This window comes from Pseudorca crassidens, chromosome 13, assembly GCF_039906515.1.
Source record: "Pseudorca crassidens isolate mPseCra1 chromosome 13, mPseCra1.hap1, whole genome shotgun sequence".
NCBI classification, from domain to species: Eukaryota; Metazoa; Chordata; class Mammalia; order Artiodactyla; family Delphinidae; genus Pseudorca; species Pseudorca crassidens.
Genome location: NC_090308.1, coordinates 7,652,761 through 7,672,713, shown reverse-complemented (window position 1 = coordinate 7,672,713; position 19,953 = coordinate 7,652,761). Strand labels below are relative to the sequence as shown.

General features: G+C 53.8%; 1 protein-coding gene across 1 annotated transcript in view; it reads left to right on the top strand.

Annotated features, from left to right (window-relative positions):
- IGF2R (insulin like growth factor 2 receptor) overlaps nt 1-12,396 on the top strand; it is a 109,853-nt gene extending 97,457 nt beyond the window's left edge. Inside the window, exons 41-48 of the mRNA XM_067701612.1 lie at nt 47-183; nt 2,388-2,502; nt 3,233-3,379; nt 3,948-4,135; nt 7,986-8,172; nt 8,656-8,808; nt 9,780-9,849; nt 10,568-12,396. Coding sequence (XP_067557713.1) covers nt 47-183; nt 2,388-2,502; nt 3,233-3,379; nt 3,948-4,135; nt 7,986-8,172; nt 8,656-8,808; nt 9,780-9,849; nt 10,568-10,966 — 1,396 coding nt within the window. The 3' untranslated portion in view covers nt 10,967-12,396. The remainder of the gene's footprint in view (nt 1-46; nt 184-2,387; nt 2,503-3,232; nt 3,380-3,947; nt 4,136-7,985; nt 8,173-8,655; nt 8,809-9,779; nt 9,850-10,567) is intronic.
- The last annotated feature ends 7,557 nt before the right edge of the window (nt 12,397-19,953 follow it).

The following is a 19,953-nucleotide window of genomic DNA, read 5'->3' as shown; positions in this document are numbered from 1 at the left end:
GCGCAGGACAGACACTGACCTTGCCTCTCTCTGTGTCATTTTACAGGTACTACATCAACTTGTGTCAGAAAATATACAAAGGGCCCCTGGACTGCTCTGAAAGAGCCAGCGTTTGCAGAAAGAGCCCCTCTGGCGACGTCCAGGTCTTGGGGCTCGTTCACACGCAGAAGCTGGACGTCATAGGTAAGGCCTGGACCCTTGTCGCATGGTCACAGGTGTTGTGTCAGATTCGGGAATGTGGAGGTGTCTTCCTGTGACCAGAGGGTCAGCACTGGCTTTGGTTGAAGCCTCCAGGTGTCATTTTCAGCAACTGTTTCTCAGGCACTTGGCACCTCCCGGAGCATCAGAATAGGTACTGCTCTGTATCCTCCGGGACGGCAGGTACCTAGTCTGTGTGTCTAGAACGCTGGGCGATCTTGGGAAGGTATTTGTCCTCAGGAGGAGGGCAGAACGTTCAGAGTTCCTGAGTCCCTGCTCCAGCCTCCGTGTATATATGCAAGTGTTTGTCCGGGGAAGCCGAACGATGACATGAGAGAACCTGGTAAAGACGATTCAGGGTGCATTTTCGTAATGTTTTAATTCGGAAACACAAAATGAAGCTTGTCTTAGTAGTTTTAATAGAAGATTCATCTTGCAGTTGGTTGTTGAAAGATTCTTTCATCACGTAAAAGGAAAAGGCAGGGTTTTCTTAGTTTAGGAGCAGTCAGGTGCGTTGGGAGGACGAGGAAGAAACAACGCTCACTGTGCCTGTCTGGCTGGCGGGGGTCCCCGAGCTGTCCTCATTAGAACACGGGGAGCCCATGTCCACTCCAGCTGTTGACAGGGAGAAAAGGAATTCTGGGGAACCACTGTCACCCTTGAGAAAAACCCTGACTCTGCAGGTTGGAAGTGGGGCGAGTCACCCCCCACCCCCCGGCAGGCGTGGCCAGACCTCCTGGCCCACGGCTCGCCCTCCGTTGGAGATCTTGGCCATAGCTGCCACAAAGGGCATGGGGCTGCAGGTGGGTCTGTCCCTGCTGTCTCGTTCTCGCATGTAGATATTTGACCCGTCTCTCCCTCGGTTTCCCACAGCCAGGTGAGAAAAACTAGAACGTTGAAGCCTCGGGAAAAGATGAGCTAGTAAAACCTGTTCGCTGACGCGCCAGGCGGGGTCTTACCCTTAGGCCCCAAGAGGAGACCATCTAAGGCCAGTCGCCGTGACCCCCATGAGCATTTAGGGGGTGTGACCTTGTGGGGCGAAGAGTTGGACTCTTGTCCCAGGAATTAACATTCCTGGCAACCAGGCTTTATACGTGTGTGTACGTGTGTGATTTACGCGTGTGTACACGTGTAGTCCTCAGTGGCCCGGGTAGGTGTTAGACTCCATTTCACAGGTTGGGTAACTGGATGTGTGGAAGGCTGAGTGTGTTGTTTATCTAGTATGGGGCTAGGGGCACTTCGTCAAGACCTATACCTGTTGGTTCCACGTTCCAGAAGTTTAAGAATTTCTCTTCAAAGCTGTGAAACCCTTTCTTAACAAAATTTTCACCAAAGCCCAATATTTAAAACAAACTCACCCAGAGCAGCCTTGAGCCTGGGTGGGTCCGGGAGCATGGGCCTCACCTCCTGTCGAGGGGTCCCCGTGCCTTGGCCACGCCCCGGAGAACACCTGGGCAGCGGGTGCCATCCCCTCCGCATCCCCTGCCTCGAAGGACATGGGTCGGGTGTGTGAGGGTCAGGCCGGAGGACTGCCCCGTGCTGGCCCCGAGAGCCACCGTCTGTGCGCTGAGCCGGGCTGGCCTCGGGCACCCCCAGGACAGCTCTCAGCTGCTGGTCGGAGTCGCTGGCCCCTGTGAGACGTGCCCCTGGAAGCGCGGCCTTGCTTTTCGCGGCCCCTGCAGGCTGGGCTTCCCCTGGTTCTTTGACCACGACATCTTCAGAAGCAGAAAGAGCTCCACGTGGAGCCAGGGGGCCTGAGGAAACCAGAGCTGTTGTGTGTGGAGTGTCACGCTGGAAGGTGGACGTCTGGCGCCTGCCCTGTCCTGCCCGGGAGGCTCGGGGTGGGGAAGCGCCTAAAACGGCACAGAAGTTGTGCACGGCGGGGGCCCCGCGTGCACGCTGCACCGGGCGCTCCCCGCTTGGCCCCGGACCGCACGCTGCGGGGGTCTCCCGGCCGCACAGGTGAGGAGACGGCGAGCGGGGGTCGGCTGGGGTCTGAACCCCGGTCTCCTCTTGCTGTGCGGGCAGCGACGCGGGCCGGGCGTGGTCGCCAGGCTTGGCGGTGCTGATGAGCCGCGTGATGAGTCCCCAGAGGCACCGACGTTTGTTCGTGATGCAGGATTCGCTTCTGACGCTGGGGCTCCGGCGATGCCCTGGAAATAGCGTCAGTTCTGTCGTTTGTGTTTCAGATGACAGAGTCATCGTGACTTATTCAAAAGGCCATCAGTGTGGTGACAATAAGACAGCATCCGCCGTCATCGAGCTGACCTGTGCGAAGACAGTGGGCCGGCCTTCGTTCACAAGGTGAGGGGAGGGGGGTCCCCCAGGGAAGCTGTGCGCAGGGTGTGCCGGGATCCCATCGGAATTTCTCCCCGTGGTTTCCCCTTGGGGGCGGCGAGGGGCACCGGCCGCTGAGACCCGCGGCCTGATGGAGCCGGGGCTGCCCCGCACAGGGAGGGTTCCCTGGATGGGGGCTGCGACAGGCAGAAAAGCAGGATTTCACCGGCTTCCGGCTTTGAATGTCACAGTGTAACCAAAAGGGCATTGATGGGTGCCACCCAAGGCCAGCTGTTCAAGCAGCCTGTCTGGGACCCGCGGCCGGCACGGTGGCACCTGGGATGCTTGCTCTTGGACTATCCTGGAAATGTCTGGGCAGCTCCGTGTCTGGGGCTGGGGGCGGCACCGTTTGGCCAGCAGAGGGAGCGTGTGAGCTGCTGTGTTTGTGAACCAACCGATTCCTTCCAGAAACTGGGCTTGGGAAAGGGGAGACCCAGGCGTTGTCAAGGGATTCAGTCAGTTGGAGAGCGTGAGGTGCTTGTAAAGCAAATATTCAAAAATCTAGGAGCAAATCGTTCCAGCTTTTAGACGTTGCACAGTTTCTAAATTTTAAGAACACATGCAAGCGCTTGCCTGCTTTTCCACGTGGCAGATATGCTGGGTGGGCATCTTCCTGATCGGCAGTCGCCCTCCTAGCTCGGCGGCGTCCTCTGGTTTGGGAGGGTGGCCGTGACCGTGGTCTGTGTGCCGCCTGCAGGTTCGACGTGGACAGCTGCACCTACCACTTTAGCTGGGACTCGCGCGCAGCCTGCGCCGTGAAGCCGCAGGAGGTGCAGATGGTGAACGGGACCATCACCAACCCGGCCAACGGCAGGAGCTTCAGCCTTGGGGACATTTATTTCAAGTCAGTGGAGCATTTTCCTTCCTGGCGCGGCCATGTATTCAGATCTCTCCCCGGCCGAGGGCCGCGAGATAAAGAGGCCCAAGCGTTTGTGTGTTTTAGTTACTGTTTCCAGGTAGTCATCATGTTTCGCTCAAGCAGAGGGCAAGCACTGCCCAGCTACTGAGTGTGACACCAAAGGTGCTGAGTTCTCTTGAGCGTAAAAATAAAGTTGCCCCTCCTCCCTCGCCCAGGGGTTGGAGCTGGAACCTTCTGAAACAATTTTTGATGAGGAACTTGTGGGCTTACTAGTTTGTGAATTAAAAAGTCAGTTGCTCAGCGGTGTCACTGGGTGGGTCTCGGGGTCCGGGGCTGTGCCTGGGCAGGGGGAAGCGGGCATGGTGCAGGGCACAGCACCTGAGAACAGCACAGCGAAGCCCAGAGCACGGAGGGGTGGGCAGTAGGACGGAGAGACGGCAGGTGCCCTCGGCAGTATCCTGCAGCCCTGCCCCGTACCTGGGCTTTGGGTCCAGGTGACAAAGGGCTCTCTTGAAGGACCGTTGGAGTCACCCGACCTTTACTGTCTCTTTAGGCGATTCAGCGCCTCTGGGGACATGAGAACGAATGGGGACAAGTACCTGTACGAGATCCAGCTGTCCTCCATCACGAGCTCCACGAACCCCGCATGCTCCGGGGCCAACATCTGTCAGGTGAAGCCCAACGACCAGCACTTCAGTAGGAAAGTTGGGACTTCGGACAAAACCAAATACTACGTTCAAGGTAACTCTCCATCCATGTGCCACGTTTAACTTCCTTGGAGGATCTGTAACACATTTTCATGAACAAACGCCCTGCGGTTGAAACGTCAGATCAGTTTTAGCACAAAAGCCCTGGGTCCGATCCTGTGTCTTGACACGCGCTGTCATAGCGGACTGAGCAGCGTGTGTCAGACCCGAGCGGTTCACTGTAGGGAAGATTTACCTCCTAAACAAACAAGCAAAACCTGGTCTAAACCAGAGGTGGTGAGGTGGGCGTGCATGGCCACATCCGGAATTCCCTTCGGTTTAGTTTTTGTCACAATACATCTTTATTTTGAAACTTCAGATGTTACTGTAGAAGGGTAAGAGGTTTCGTGTTTGTCAGAAGGATGAGAAGAAAAGAGAGGCCTGACCCAGGTGTTTGGGTGGGTGCGGAGGGGAGGGCGCGCCGCTGCGCTGAGGGAGCTTCTCCTTTGTTCCTTTTGTTCCCTTCCAGCTTTATTGAAATACAATTGACATACAGCACTGTATAAGTTTAAGGGGCGCAGCATCATGATTTGACTTACATACATCATGAAATGATGACCGCAAGTTTAATGAACATCTGTCATCTCATGTGGACACAAAATTAAAGAGAAAAACAATTTTTTTTTTCTTGTGATGAGAACTCTTAGGATTCACACCCCTAGTGACTTTCAGATATAACACACAGCAGGGCTAATTATGTTCAGCATGTAGCGTATGATATCCCTGTTATTAATTTAGAATTAGAAGTTTGTACCTTTTGACCACCTTCATCCAGTTTCCTCTCCCCACAGCCTCTTCCCCCGGTAACCGCAAATCTAATCTCTTTTTCTGTGAGTTTGTGTTTTTTTGAAGTACAGTTGACCTACAATGCTATTTCAAAATGATTACCCCGCTAAGTCTGGTTACCATGTGTCACCACACGAAGATATTACGTAATTATTGACCATATTCCCCACACTCTACACTTCATACCCGTGACTCATTTATTTTGCGCCTGGAAGTTTGTACCTCTTAATTGCCCTCGCTTACTTCTTTCCTAATTCCTTCTTGACCTTGAAAGAATATTTCCAGGAGGCAGCTCATGTGCTTTTGTTTTAAACAGCTAGTCTTTCACTATATACCATTTCATGATTTGATTTTCTTTTAAATTAATTAATTTATTTATGGCTATGTTGGGTCTTCGTTTCTGTGCGAGGGTTTTCTCTAGTTGTGGCGAGCGGGGGCCACTCTTCATCGCAGTGTGCGGGCCTCTCACTATCGCAGCCTCTCTTGTTGCGCAGCACAGGCTCCAGATGCACAGGCTCAGTAGTTGTGGCTCACGGGCCCAGTTGCTCCGTGGCATGTGGGATCCTCCCAGACCAGGGCTCGAACCCGTGTCCCCTGCATTGGCAGGCGGACTCTCAACCACTGCGCCACCAGGGAAGCCCCATGATGTGATTTTTGAACGAGGTGAATGAACTCGCTTTTTAAACAATTAAATGTGTTTACAAAACCAGCTGACTTCGACCTCAAAGGGCTGCTGAGAGAGAGATTCCCGGCGAGGAGGGGGGAGCAGCTGCTCCCTGAGTAGGTGTAGCTAGAAGAGGGCGTGTCCGTGCTCAGGCACCGAGCTGGTCGCTGCACTTGACAGCGCCCACCAGGGGCCGGGCAGAGACCTGCCAGGTCAGTCTGGCTCGCTTCCGTGATTCCCTGTCATAGGGTCAGCCCGCTGGTCCCCTGTTCTCTTCCGGTGATTCTGGGTCAGATGCTGGAGTCATGCAGTGGCGTTGGGCCCTCTCTTGAGGTGCTGTCCTCAGGGCCTGGCCCTGTAGTAAGCGCTTGGTAAATGTTTGTTGACTGACTGAAGGGCTGCTTTAAACGCCTCCAAGGCCACTGCTCTGCAGAGAAGGACAGTCCAAGCTCTTTTGAACACAGCCTGGAAGATTTTGACAGACTCCCGTTTTCTTAGCAGCTGGTCCTGCAAATGCACCCAGACCCAGCCATCAGGTTACTCACGAGCCCCTGTAGGTCCCACGCCGCCACTGCACGGGCCTTCCCGCTGGACTGCCTCTGCCTGCCCTATCCTCCTCCTGCTGCCTGTCCCAGCGACGTGCTCCCTTCTCACACCCAGGGGCGCAGCTGCGGGTGTGCCTGCAGCAGTGGTCAGGCTCCACGCCACAGCCCAGGTCAGGGGCCCAGCCACTAGAGTGAGAACCTTCGCGTCCGTACGGCCTGCATCTAGTCTAGTTGGCCTCCTGCGGCCCCCCAGCTTCAGGGTGTGCGTGCGTCTATATGTACACACACACTTGTGTGCGCACGTTTGTTTATTCTTGGTTAACGAAATCATTTCAGATGTTTTCACTGCCTTCATTCACCAGCGCTAGGAAGTAGGTTTAGTTTTAAGCCTTCGTCCACATTTCAGGAAGAATGCAGTTTAACGCCCTTCACGAGTCTGCATGCATCCGAGTGGGCAAGAGTGGGAAGCCGCAAATCCCGTCTCTGGCTGAGATTCAGAGCTGCCACCTCGGCCCCTCACTGGCTCACCAGTTTGTGCCCTCGTTCCAGCCTGGGGGACAGCCCACTCGGGTCATGGCTCAGACAGTTATGAGTGAGGACACGTGGGGCGTTCCCGAGCCCAGCCCGCGGGGCCGGGTCTCGGCCGCCCTCCGAGCGTGTTGCTGCACACGCTGCACTCCCTGGTGCTCCAGTGGTGGCCGGTCGTGAGGATTTTGAGTCTCCAACCACAAAGTTGTCCACACAAGGCAGAGTCCACACAAGCTCCTCTCACTTGTGACACCAGCTGCAAGTTCAGGGGGCTCCATCCCCGCCTCAGATTGGATAATTCACTAGACGGATGCTCAGAACCGAGAGCTGTTTTAGTCGTGCGTACAGTTTATTACAATGAAAGGACGTAGAGTCAAGTCGGCCAGTGGGAGAAGTGTGTAGGGTACGGTCTGGGAGGGAGCCAGACGCTTCTGGTGTCTTCTCCCTGTGGAATCAGGACGTGTTATGTTCTCAGCATAAACGTGACAACGCACACACAAGAGCTCAGGAGCTGACCAGGGAAGCCCACCCATCCCTCAGTGTCCAGAGGTTTTATTGGGGCTTCATTACGTAGGCTTGACTGATTGATCACTTGGTTGGTTGGTTGGTTGACTGGCTGGTTGGTTGGCTGGTTGGTTGGTTAACTGATTTGTTGGTTGACTGGCTGGTTGGTTGGTTAACTGATTTGTTGGTTGACTGGTGGGTTGGTTGACTGGCTGGTTGGTTGGTTAACTGATTTGTTGGTTGGCTGGTTGGTTGGTTAACTGATTCGTTGGTTGAGTGGTGGGTTGGCTGACTGGCTGGTTGGTTGGTCAACTGATTAGTTGGTTGACTGGCTGGTTGGTTGGTTAACTGATTCGTTGGTTGACTGGCTGGTTGGTTAGTTAACTGATTCGTTGGTTGACTGGTGGGTTGGCTGACTGGCTGGTTGGTTGGTTAACTGATTCGTTGGTTGACTGGTGGGTTGGTTGGCTGACTGGCTGGCTGGTTGGTTGGTTGGTTGGTCAACCTCGGTCTCCAGGTGCACTGATACCGTGTAGGCAGCCCCCCCCTCCAGGTCATACTGTTAGCGGAGGACAAAGGCCAGACCTCTTTTTGGATAAGGTTCAAGTCTTTCCCACATTCTGACTTAGGGCAGGGGCCCCATAACGTGTGTTGAGCAGTCTGTGAGAGCTCATCTGGGACATTTGATGAAGGACCCTTACGTCTGATTTTAAGTCTCTGCAAACTTTTTACAGGCTATGAAAAGGTAAACTTGGCCCACTACTGAAACACCAATGGTAATGGTGCTGTGCTTGTGTGTGCGCCTGCCTTGTTGACAGATGGCGATCTGGATGTGGTGTTTGCCTCTTCCTCCAAGTGTGGAAAAGACAAGACGAAATCTGTCTCCTCCACCATCTTCTTCCACTGTGACCCCTTGGTGAAGGACGGGATCCCCGAGTTCAGCCACGAGACCGCCGACTGCCAGTACCTCTTCTCCTGGTACACCTCTGCCGTGTGTCCTCTGGGGTAAGTGGGGTCCTGCCCCGTGGTGTTCCCTTAACTCCAGGAGCATTGAGGCTGTGTCCCAAGGTGAGTTGTTGAGAGGGAGAAGCTATTACCTGGGCTTTGATCACTGTTTCCTCCCAGAGAAGAGAGCCGTGTTCCCGGGAGACGAGGGCGGCCAGCGTGTCCCTGAGTCTTTGCTCCAGAAGCGCCTCTGTGCTCTCGGGGCCTTGCAGAGGATCAGAGAGGCCTTGGGGAGGCATGTTGCCCAAAGCTCGGCTTTTCTTGTTCCCTTAGTGACGAGGGTCGTGTGGCTGGGGGGTCGCCTTTCCTAGTCCTCTTGCCTTAGTCTCATGGTCAGAGGGGTTTGTCCGCTGTTGACCTCCACCTCTGGTGGATCCCGCCTCACTGTGCGGGGCTGCGAAGGCAGGGCCTCCGCCTGAGCTGGGCCTCGCTAGGCACTGGCGGTGGCGCTGGCGGTGGCTGAGTGTTGTGGCCTCCCCGCAGGGTGGGCTTCGACAGTGAGAGCGCCGGGGACGACGCGCAGGAGCGCAAGGGGCTCTCGGAGCGGAGCCAGGCCGTCGGGGCCGTCCTCAGCCTGCTGCTGGTGGCGCTCACTGGCTGCCTGCTCGCCCTGCTGCTCCATAAGAAGGAGCGACGGTAAGGAGAGGGGAGTGGGCCGGGGGCCGGGCCAGTGGTTCAGAGTTGATATCTGGGCTCCTTATTTTGAGCCCGTCAGCAGCCAGAGTGTGGAAGCGGTCCCCAAAGCTGTGTTTTGTAAACGTCTGCATCCTTGTGACGATGTGTCCTGTCTGACCAGGGCTGTGGATCCTGTCAGGTCACGTGGCAGATGCTCTGCGGGCCTTGGCCTGGCCCACCTGTTCCCAGGATGTGGCTCTCTGCACGTGTCCACAGATGGACAGAGTTAAACACCTGTCACAAGCTGACTTCCTTCTGATCAGCTGGCTTGTCTGCCCTTTAAAAGGGGAGCATTTGTTAGGGACCGGCTGTGACACCTTCTCTATGGGCTCCTCTTTGCTGGTGAAAGGTCTTGTCACTCACAGGCAGCACGACTGTCCAGCAGGTTTCATGTCACACACGAATGAGGCCCAGGGCTCTGTGTGTAGTCAGCCCTGTCCAGAGCGCAGGGATGGTCCAGCTCTGGGGCTCCCTGTTGCCTCTCTCACTTGCCCGAGGAGCCAGAGGCAAGCGAGAGAGGGTCGGGGAGTGCTGACCGCAGCCATCCCGACCCTGAGAGGCTGTCAGCGGGACTCAGGATTGGGGCAGGAGGTCTGGGTGGGAGCCGGCCCTGCGTTCGTCCGTCGGCCCAGTAATCTCAGCGCAGCCCTGGGGTGGCGGGAAGGTGTGGGTCATCGTATTGACGTGAAAAAGCAGAAGGACAAATGCTGGCTCACTCACTCTGGCCCTTCTTACACCATGAAAACGGGGAGCAGGATTTGGACCCGCGTCCGTCTGATTGTAAAGCGTCCTTCCTGCTGAGCTGGTTTACAGCCCTGCTGTTGTGGGTTGAGGGAGCGCGTGCTCTTGGGGGTGCAGCCTCCCGGTAGCAGGCACTCGGGAGCTGGAGGGGGGCGCGGCTCCAGCCTGGAGTAACTTGGGTCTCCTTTCAGGGAGACGGTGATGAGCAAGCTCACCAGCTGCTGTCGAAGAAGCGCAAACGTGTCCTACAAATACTCAAAGGTAGTTCCCTGCTGAGGTCTGGGTGACTCAGCGCGCACGCGCGCGCTCGAACCATTTTCACGCTGTTGGTCAGTGACTACGAGGAAACTGGTATCGCGGGAAGCCTGAAATGGACAGAGGGAAAATGTCCCTCTGCTCTTAACCCGAACACACTTTTTGTTCTTTTTCCTTCAAGTTTTTGTCGTCGTGGTTGCCGCTAATTTCTTACAGTGTTCAGTATTAGCTTACTTCTACTTTTTTGGCTATTCTACAAAAAAAGATGGTAATGAAAATTTCTGTGCCTCTGGCATTTAGATGGCTTCCTTAGGAAAAGTGTCTAGAAATTTAGGCCAGAGTGCCTAAATGCGCTCACGGCTCTTGACTGTACTGCCAACTGCTTTCTGAAAGGCTTCCCTCAACTACAGTCATCCACGTGTCCTGCGCGCGGCCCCTCTCCCTGCTGCCCGAGGGCACCTGGAGCAGAGGGGCTCCGTCCCCCAGCACTGCCGCCTTGTCGCTGGCCACCTTCTTGCCTCCTGACACCATCTGCCTTGGTTGGGTCTCAGCAGGAGCTGGCAGTCGCCAGCCCTCCGCTTCTCCCTGAGGAGGAACATGGGACCATGATGGCTGTGGTGGGCTGGGAAGAGGTCCCCGACTCCGGGTGGGTCATGGAGGGAGGGGGGCAGAGGAGGCTGACGAGGTCTCAGGCGGACCCACGGTCTCTGCTGTGTCCCGGCAGGTGAACAAGGAGGAAGAGGCGGACGAGAACGAAACTGAGTGGCTGATGGAAGAGATCCAGCTGCCGTCACCGAGGCCCGGGAAGGAGGGGCAGGAAAACGGTCACATCACTACCAAGTCCGTGAAAGCCGAAGCCCTCACCTCCCTGCACGGGGACGACCAAGACAGCGAGGATGAGGTGCTGACCATCCCGGAAGTGAAAGTGCACCTGGGCAGAGGGACCGGGGCGGAGGGCGTGCAGCCACTGAGGCCCCCGCCCAGGAAGGCACTTCGGGAGCGAGCGGACGACCGGGTGGGGCTGATGAGTGGGGAGCAGGCCAGGAGGGGGAGGCCCCGGGCCGCGCAGAAGGCCGTGAGCTCCTTCCACGACGACAGCGACGAGGACCTCCTGCACATCTAGACTGCGGGGCGCGCTCGGCGCCTCCGCCGGCACCTCCAACCAAATGAGACTTTTGACTCCGTGATGCTTCTGTCATTTTTGCCTTTAACAAAAACTGTTTCAAAAGGGAAGAGTTTTGCTGATGGGGGAGAGGGTGAGGAGGTGGGTGCCGCTCTCTGTGGTCACCGGGATGGGGCATCGCTCCAGCTGCCAGAGGGCGGCGCCGGGGCCCCGTGTTCAGTCCCAAGTCCTCGCACAGAACGTGGCCGCCGGGCGCTTCCTACCGCGCCCGGGCCAGACGCGTCTGGGAACAGAGGGCTGCGTTTGCGGAAAACCCGTGCTGCTTTAGGCCCTGTAGGGTATTTGATCATTATATTTTAGCATTTAATTCTCTCCTCCTATTTATTGACTTTGACAATTACTCAGGTTTGCGAAAAAGGAAAAACACAATAACAACAACAGTTTTTTCCTGCCGGCAGGGGGTAATCTATCTGTCTGTCCCTTAGCGGGGAGGCTGCTGGGGCGCTCGGGTGGTTTCATACGAGGTTTTGAACTGCTCCACGACACGTCCTCTAAGTTAGACTCCGCCGTTCTGTCTCTTTTCCCTTTTGCTTCTGTCTCGTAAGGGCGCGTGTGTGCGTGCGCGCACACACACACGTGTGGGTCCCTAGTGCCTGGGCTCTGGAGGGTCTGCCTGCTGTTTGCCTCTGGTCAGTAACGGCTGCAGCTTTTTGCATGACGTCTTCAATCCTAGGTGCACAGAGCACAGTTATCAGTATTTCTTTCGCCAGCTGGTGAAGTCAGACAACCCACCCAAAGATTGATTTGTGCGTGCATGCGTGTGTGTGTGTGTGTGTGTATGTGTGTGTGAGAGAGAGAGAATGGAGTTGAGATGTCAGACTTTTTTCCGGACTTGGGGGTGTAGGTCTCACCTCTTCAGGTTCACATGATACCACCTTTACTGTGCTTATTTTTTTTTTTTTTAAGAAGAAAGTGTTTATCAACCATTCGACCTATAAGAAGCCTTAATTTGCACAGTGTGTGACTCACGGAAATTGCATGAAAGCCAGTGGGCCAGATTCTCGCTCCTAGCGTTGCACCTGGATTCCTGCTCGGTGGGGGGTGGGGAGGGGGGCGGCCAAGGCCGGCCTCTCAGTCTGCAGGACGGGAGGGCGAGACCACTGTCCTTCCCGGCTGTCGGCTCCTTTCTTGAAGTGTTTAATGAATGACCTTTCTTGCATTATAGAACTGTATATAGGCTCAGTGGTATTCATATCCTGGAAAGCAAACCAGCCTAAGGGCTCCTTGCTTTGTACTCCGTTTGGCTGATGGCTTATTTGATTTCAACATGAGTGTATTTTTAAAAGTTGATTTCTTTCCTCATTTTTTTTTCAATCAAATTTACTGTAATATGAAGTATTCAACAATTTGAATAAAAGATAAATTATTAACCGGGTGTTCCTGCTTTTTCCCCACGGGAGTGAAAAGCTGCCTGGTTAGTTGCCAAGCCCAGTGCCCTCTCTGTGCCTCCTGTTACACGTCCGGATGGCAGCCGACCCTTCACGTGCAGCACATCAGCTTTCTCTCTGGAGTCTCCCTGCGTGTAGGTGCTCACCCGAGGCCCCCAGGGCTTCTGTCAGCTTCATCCACGCCTGATTCTTCCTCCTTCCGAGAAAGGGTATTGTTACCAAAACAGCCACCGTGTGTGCAGATCCCATACTACCAGAAGGCATCCTGGTGCGCAGCCCGAGCCAACATGGGGGCAGGAGGGCTTCTCTTGCACAAATCGGGTTTCCATCTGAAATTACTGACTAGTGATGAGAGCTGCTTAGATATTAATGTGCAAGCAGACCCGACAGGGAGTTACTACAGTGTCAGACCAGACTTCTCCGCGTTAGCATCCTTCCCTCCTCATTTTCTGATTATTTCCAATTGGGGTGACTTTTTTTTTTTTATGTTTAAGGATTTTACAATGTCACTCCTGAGACAGGCACTCTGGGGTCTTATCAAGGTTTACATTGTGACCCCAGAGTTGCTGGTCCTTGGACACTGCCCAGGGGGCTGTTCTCTAAGCCACTCCCCTCTCTTCCGGGGGCGGGGCACTTGCAGGTGCTCACTGGCCCTGTTGGTGAACTTGATGGTGGGGGAGTTCTCCGTCTGCACCTCGGGCCACCTGCCCTGGTGCCCAGCTTGTGCCGGCCGCAGAGGGATGGGGAAGTGGCCGTGTGCGTGAAGCTTTCGCTCAGGCTCTTTTCTTGAGCTCCTGCAAACAGACTAACAGCCCGTGCCAGCTGTGGTCACAGGTAGTTCAGGAAAACGCTCCCTGACAGCAAATAGGAATTAGAATCTTCTAGATTCTAGTTAGTTTCCTTTTAACCAAATTCTTTAAGCCCCGCCGCTTTTTTGAGACTGTCCATTGAATGGCGGAGGAATGGGATAAGTGGAGGGTCAGGACGGTGTAGGCAAACCCTGGGCCCAGGAAAACCACGGGAGAGTGGAAACGCGGCTCCCGCCAAGAACATTCTAAACGCAGCTGAGTCCATTTCTCCACCAACCTCTGACATAGGCTGATCCTCCGACGATTCCTTTAGGGAGGCTGACTGCCACCCGGGCATTCAGAAGGAATTCTCTGGTCCCTTTGTACCAGTTCAAGAAGTGGGCATGGAGGTCTTAGCTCCCTTCCAGGGGATCAGGTCACAAGGGGATGGTGTGCCTCGGAAGCGGAAGGTACTGGCCAGCTTAGATCGATAAAACCCCCCTCACCAGCTTTGGAGAATCCCCGCGACTCTGACGTCACGACACGACTTATTTCCCCAAGTGAACGTGGCTGATGTGGGGCCGGCGTCTCTCAAGGGAAGCTGAGCGTGCTGTGCCTCCTGGAAGGACGGGCACCCAGGGTGGCTCGCTGCACAAAGCCCGGGCGGGGTGGCCTGGCCGGGTGGTCCTGCAGCTCCTCTCTGGGCTGGGGTGGGCCCGGAGACAGGCAGCTGTGTGCTCAGGGGCAGAGGGGCTGGAGGCGCTGCAAGGGTAAGGCTGGAACAGTCCTGGAAATTGGAGAGTCCTATGGAAGTCGCTGTCAGTACCACCCTGGGGGAAATGCAGTGTTTCCCCTAAAGGTAGAGGGAAAGGCCAAAGGTAGGGAAAGGCCAAAGGCAGGGAAAGGCCAAAGGCAGGGAAAGGCCAAAGGTAGGCGGCGAATTATTAGCTACTCATGTTTCTTTCCCTCTTATTCTATTTTGGGTTTTTTTGTTTTTTTTTTTTTTTTTGCGGTACGCGGGCCTCTCATTGTCGTGGCCTCTCCCGTTGCGGAGCACAGGCTCCGGACGCGCAGGCTCAGCGGCCATGGCTCACGGGCCCAGCCGCTCCGCGGCACGTGGGATCTTCCCAGACCGGGGCACGAACCCGTGTCCCCTGCATCGGCAGGCGGACTCCCAACCACTGCGCCACCAGGGAAGCCCTCTATTTTGTTTTGACCAGTTTGTGAATCAAATTCAGTGAAATTCATACTGTTACTTTGATACTCGCGGAGTCAGAGGAGAGCACAGCTGAGTGGGGTCTTGTTGGCCGTCGCCCCTGGACAGGGTGACAGTGCAGGTCACTCGACAGCTGCTCTCAGCGCCGTCCTGGAGAAAGCGGCCCGGGGAGCAAGGCTCATTCCACCAGAGCAGGGAAGTGACGTGGGCGCTGGATCCCATGGGGTGGGTGCGTAGAGGGTCAGGTCCCAGGCAGACCCTGTGACCCTTGGCTTCAAATTTAAAAAAAAGGTTGACAAAACACAGAGAATTTGAACATAAGGACAAAGAACTTTTTTCCCGCAACTGCGAGAGTGAGCTGCCTCCCTGGTGCCTTGTCATCCCAGGCCCCTCAGGATGTCACCCCCCACGAGCACAATGCACCCTCTGGACCCAGAACACCCACGTGGTCCTGCCAGTTGTCATGGCAACACCGTTTTCACTAAGAGGACCCCATTCAGAATCCTGTCCAATTCAGTTGCCCTGTCTCTTGAGTTTCCCTCAGTCTGGAAAGTTCCTCACCCTTTGACTTTGGTGACCTTGACACGTGAGGTCACCCTCCTCATCCTGACGGCGCTCTGACACGCCTGATGGTCACTCTCCCCTCAGGGATGCCCTTGCCCACCCTGCCGCTGGGACGAGGCCTGTCCTGCTCTGCCCACCTCACGGCTTTGGGACTCGTTCTAGAAGCACAGGGCAAGAGGCGAGGGGCTCAGGATGAATGAAACCACACCTGAACTAGAAGATCGCATTGGCATGCAGACGGATTGTCGTATAGTGTCATTTCCCGAAGGGCACCCCACGGAACACTTGTTCTGTGTGATTGTGACACATGTTCTGCAAAAATTGGAAACGATTTATGTGCAAGAAAGTTTGGAAAATGTTGAATGAAAGGTAAATGCCTTTTCTTGCTATGAGGCTTCTCAGAGAGTCTAGAAGGAGACACTGCTGGGCGAAATTACAGTAGGAAACGTGGCCGGTGAGTCTCCGAGCAGGGGAACGGCACGCAGCAGTCCCTGGATGCTGGCCCGTGTCCCCTTGGGGGACCTGGTGGGGTGTGGACAGCCCACTGAGGGTGCTGTCACCATGGGCATGGCTTTGTCGTTCTCTGGACAGTCCCAAGGGGCAGGGTCGTGGGTTGTCTGTTCGAGAACACACCACTGCTGATTAACGACCACAAGGCCAAGTGGGCACCCACTACCTCAGACCTGCCCTCCCCAGAGGAAGCCTCCGCTGCCTCCCCCACCCTTGCCCCCGCCATTTGTGTCCCCCAGTACTTCTCTCTCCTTGGGGTCAAGTTCCCCAAGAAGTTGACCCTGAGCCCTGATCTTGAAGTACAGTTGACCCTTGAGCAACATGGGTTTGAACTGCACGGGTCCACTTAGACGCGAGCTTTTTTCAGTAGGTACCACAGTACGACACGCTCTGTGGTTGGCCAAATCCGTGGGTGCGGAGCTGTGAGTGTGGAGGAGGGTGACTCTGGGCTTGAGCACCCCCGGATTTCAGGACACGGGGGGGGTCCCTGGCACCAGCCTCCTGTGGATACCAATGGACCACTGTACTGGAACCACTGAAATGGTGCTCTGACCCCATCCTTCATCTATTTCCCCTCATTTGAATACTGGGGTATAGACGTTGTTACGGGTTGAATCTCGTCTCCCCAAAACCCACATGTTGAAGTACTAACCCCAGCACCTCTGAATGTGACATGGAGACAGGGTCTTTACTGGGGTGATCAAGTGAGGTCAGTGGGGTCAGTCCTAACCCACTAGGGCTGTGTTCTTATAAAAAGGGGAAATTTGGACACAGGGACAGACGGCACCGGGGGAAGAGGTGTGAGGAGACAGGGAGGAGCCCGCCAGCCACGGGGCAAGGACGGAGGCCTGGGACAGCCTTCGCTCGGCCCTCAGTAGCAGCCAACCCTGCTGACACCTGAATTCTGGACTTCTGGCACCCAGATCTGTGAGGCCATGTATTTCCGTTGCTTAAGCCACCCTGCCCATGGTGCTTTGCTACAGGAATTAATCCAGAGATCAGAGGCCCAGCCTCTGGCCTCCAGGAGCTCACAGCCTCCCAGAGCGGCCGGGCAGTGATGAGACTTGTGGAGGGCGACCCCACGGCTGTGCTGGGCGCTGGCCCCTAGGCCAGGCTGCCCTACGTGACCTTTCACTACTTTTCATGCCCATCATGGCCCACGCCAGTTGCCTTTCCTGGAATTTCCTGAAAACACTATGAAGAAGATCCATGCAAACAGTCCTGAAAGTCTTTCAGGCCAGGTACCATGAGAGATGCTAGCACACCTCCTGAGTCACGATGCAGGTTACAGTCGTGCCCACAGGTGCAGGGCCCTGGGGTGGTAGCTGGTACGGATACACCTTTAACTGTGTGCCAGGCAGTTGACAGATACCAACTCATCTAGTCCTCACCTCATGGCAACCCTGTGGAGTGGATACTCCTGGTATCCCATTTTGCAGATGGAAAACTGAGGCCCTGAGGGTTAGGCAGTCAGTCTAAGGTCACAGCTGGTGAACGACGGAGATGGCATTTGAACCAAGAGTTTCTGGCTCAGGATTTGCGCCCTTAACTGCCTGTGTATAGTAGCCCCTCAGAGGCCAGTTCACGGGTGGGAATGAGGCTGGAGGAGGCCGGTGGTTTGGTTGTGAAGGGAGGGGTCAGGCTTGGCGTTGGCTTTGCATCCAAGTAGCTCCTGCAGGTTAGTTACTTAGCTTGGCTTCTCAGGTGAGGAGAGAGTGCTTCCTGCTTTACCGGGTTAGCATGGAGACTGAGAAGTAACAGCTGGTGCTTGGTCCGCCCTCAGTGCATCAGCGTCGTTCTTCGTGGCAGAGAAGGGCCCACAGACTGGGGCTTCAACAACAGAAATTAATTTTCTCACAGTCCTGGAGGCTGGAAGTCTGAGGTCAAGGTGTTGGCAGGGCTGGTTCCTCCTGAGGCCTCTCTCCTTGGCTTGCAGACGGCCGCCTTCCTCCGGGTATTCACATGGTCGCCCTGCCCTCTGTGTGTGTCTGTGTCCTAATCTCCTGTATAAAAATAAGAAACTCTATGTATAAGTTTAGGGCGCAACCTACTGACCTCATTTTAACTTGATTACCTCTTTAAAGACCCTGTTTCCAAATTCTGAAGTACTGGGGCTAGGGTTTCAGCATGTGAGTTTGGGGTGAGGGAGAGCACAGTTCAACCCCTAACTGGGAACAGAAGCTACAGTCCACTCAGGAGGTGGGGAACACAGATGCTTTTCAGGCCAGGCTTCTGGGAACCTCTGAACACCCCTTAGGGGCACCCCTACGTGTGTACACACATACACACACAGTGCTGGCACACCCGTAAAATTAGATCCAGTCATAAATGTAAGAACTGTTTCTTTTTTTTTTTTTTTTTTTAAACATCTTTATTGGAGCATAATTGCTTTACAATGGTATGTTAGTTTCAGCTTCACAACAAAATGAATCAGTTATATATATACATATGTTCCCATATCTCTTCCCGCTTGCGTCACCCTCCCTCCCACCCTCCCTATCCCACCCCTCCAGGCGGTCACACAGCACCGAGCTGATCTCCCTGTGCTATGCGGCTGCTTCCCACTAGCTATCTACCTTACGTTTGGTAGTGTATACATGTCCATGCCTCTTTATTGCTTTGTCACCGTTTACCCTTCCCCCTCCCCATAGCCTCAAGTCCATTCTCTAGTAAGTCTGTGTCTTTATTCCTGTTTCACCCCTAGGTTTTTCATGACATTTTTTTTTTTCTTAAATTCCATATATATGTGTTAGCATACGGGTCTCTTGTAGACAGCAAATATATGGGTCTTGTTTTTGTATCCATTCAGCCAATCTGTGTCTTTTGGTGGGAGCATTTAGTCCATTTACATTTAAGGTAATTATCGATATGTGTGTTCCCATTCCCATTTTCTTAATTGTTTTGGGTTTGTTATTGTAGGTCTTTTCCTTCTTTTGTGTTTCTTGCCTAGAGAAGTTCCTTTAGCAGTTGTTGTAGAGCTGGTTTGGTGGTGCTGAACTCTCTCAGCTTTTGCTTGTCTCTAAAGGTTTTAATTTCTCCATCAAATCTGAATGAGATCCTTGCTGGGTAGAGTAATCTTGGTTGCAGGTTTTTCTCCTTCAACACTTTCAATATGTCCTGCCACTCCCTTCTGGCTTGCAGAGTTTCTGCTGAAAGATCAGCTGTTAACTTTATGGGGATTCCCTTGTGTGTTATTTGTTGTTTTTCCCTTGCTGCTTTTAATATGTTTTCTTTGTATTTAATTTTTGACAGTTTGATTAATATGTGTCTTGGCGTATTTCTCCTTGGATTTATCCTGTATGGGACTCTCTGTGCTTCCTGGACTTGATTAACTATTTCCTTTCCCATATTAGGGAAGTTTTCAACTATAATCTCTTCAAATATTTTCTCAGTCCCTTTCTTTTTCTCTTCTTCTTCTGGAACCCCTATAATTCGAATGTTGGTACGTTTAATGTTGTCCCAGAGGTCTCTGAGCCTGTCCTCAGTTCTTTTCATTCTTTTTTCTTTATTCTGCTCTGCAGTAGTTATTTCCACTATTTTATCTTCCAGGTCACTTATCCGTTCTTCTGCCTCAGTTATTCTGCTATTGATCCCATCTAGAGTACTTTTAATTTCATTTATTGTGTTGTTCATCGTTGCTTGTTTCATCTTTAGTTCTTCTAGGTCCTTGTTAACTGATTCTTGCATTTTGTCCATTCTATTGTCCATTCTATCTCCAAGATTTCGGATCAACCTTACTATCATTATTTTGAATTCTTTTTCAGGTAGACTGCCTATTTCCTCTTCATTTGTTAGGTCTGATGGGTTTTTATCTTGCTCCCTCATCTGCGGTGTGTTTTTCTGTCTTTTCATTTTGCTTATCTTACTGTGTTTGGGGTCTCCTTTTTTGCAGGCTGAAGGTTCGTAGTTCCTGTTGTTTTTTGTGTCTGTCCCCAGTGGCTAAGGTTGGTTCAGTGGGTTGTGTAGGCTTCCTGGTGGAGGGTACTAGTGCCTGTGTTCTGGTGGATGAGGCTAGATCTTGTCTTTCTGGTGGGCAGGTCCACGTCTGGTGGTGTTTTTGGGGTGTCTGTAGACTTATTATGATTTTGGGCCGCCTCTCTGCTAATGGGTGGGGTTGTGTTCCTGTCTTGCTAGTTGTTTGGCATAGGATGTCCAGCACTGTAGTTTGCTGGTCGTTGAGTGAAGCTGGGTGCTGGCGTTGAGATGGAGATCTCTCGGAAATTTTTGCTGTTTGATATTATGTGCAGCTGGGAGGTCTCTTGTGGATCAGTGTCCTGAAGTTGGCTCTCCCACCTCAGAGGCACAGCACTGACTCCTGGCTGCAGCACCAAGAGCCTTTCATCCACAGGGCTCCTTAATTTGGGATGATTGGTTGTCTATTCAGGTATTCCACAGATGCAGGGTACATCAAGTTGATTGTGGAGCTTTAATCCGCTGCTTCTGAGGCTGCTGGGAGGGATT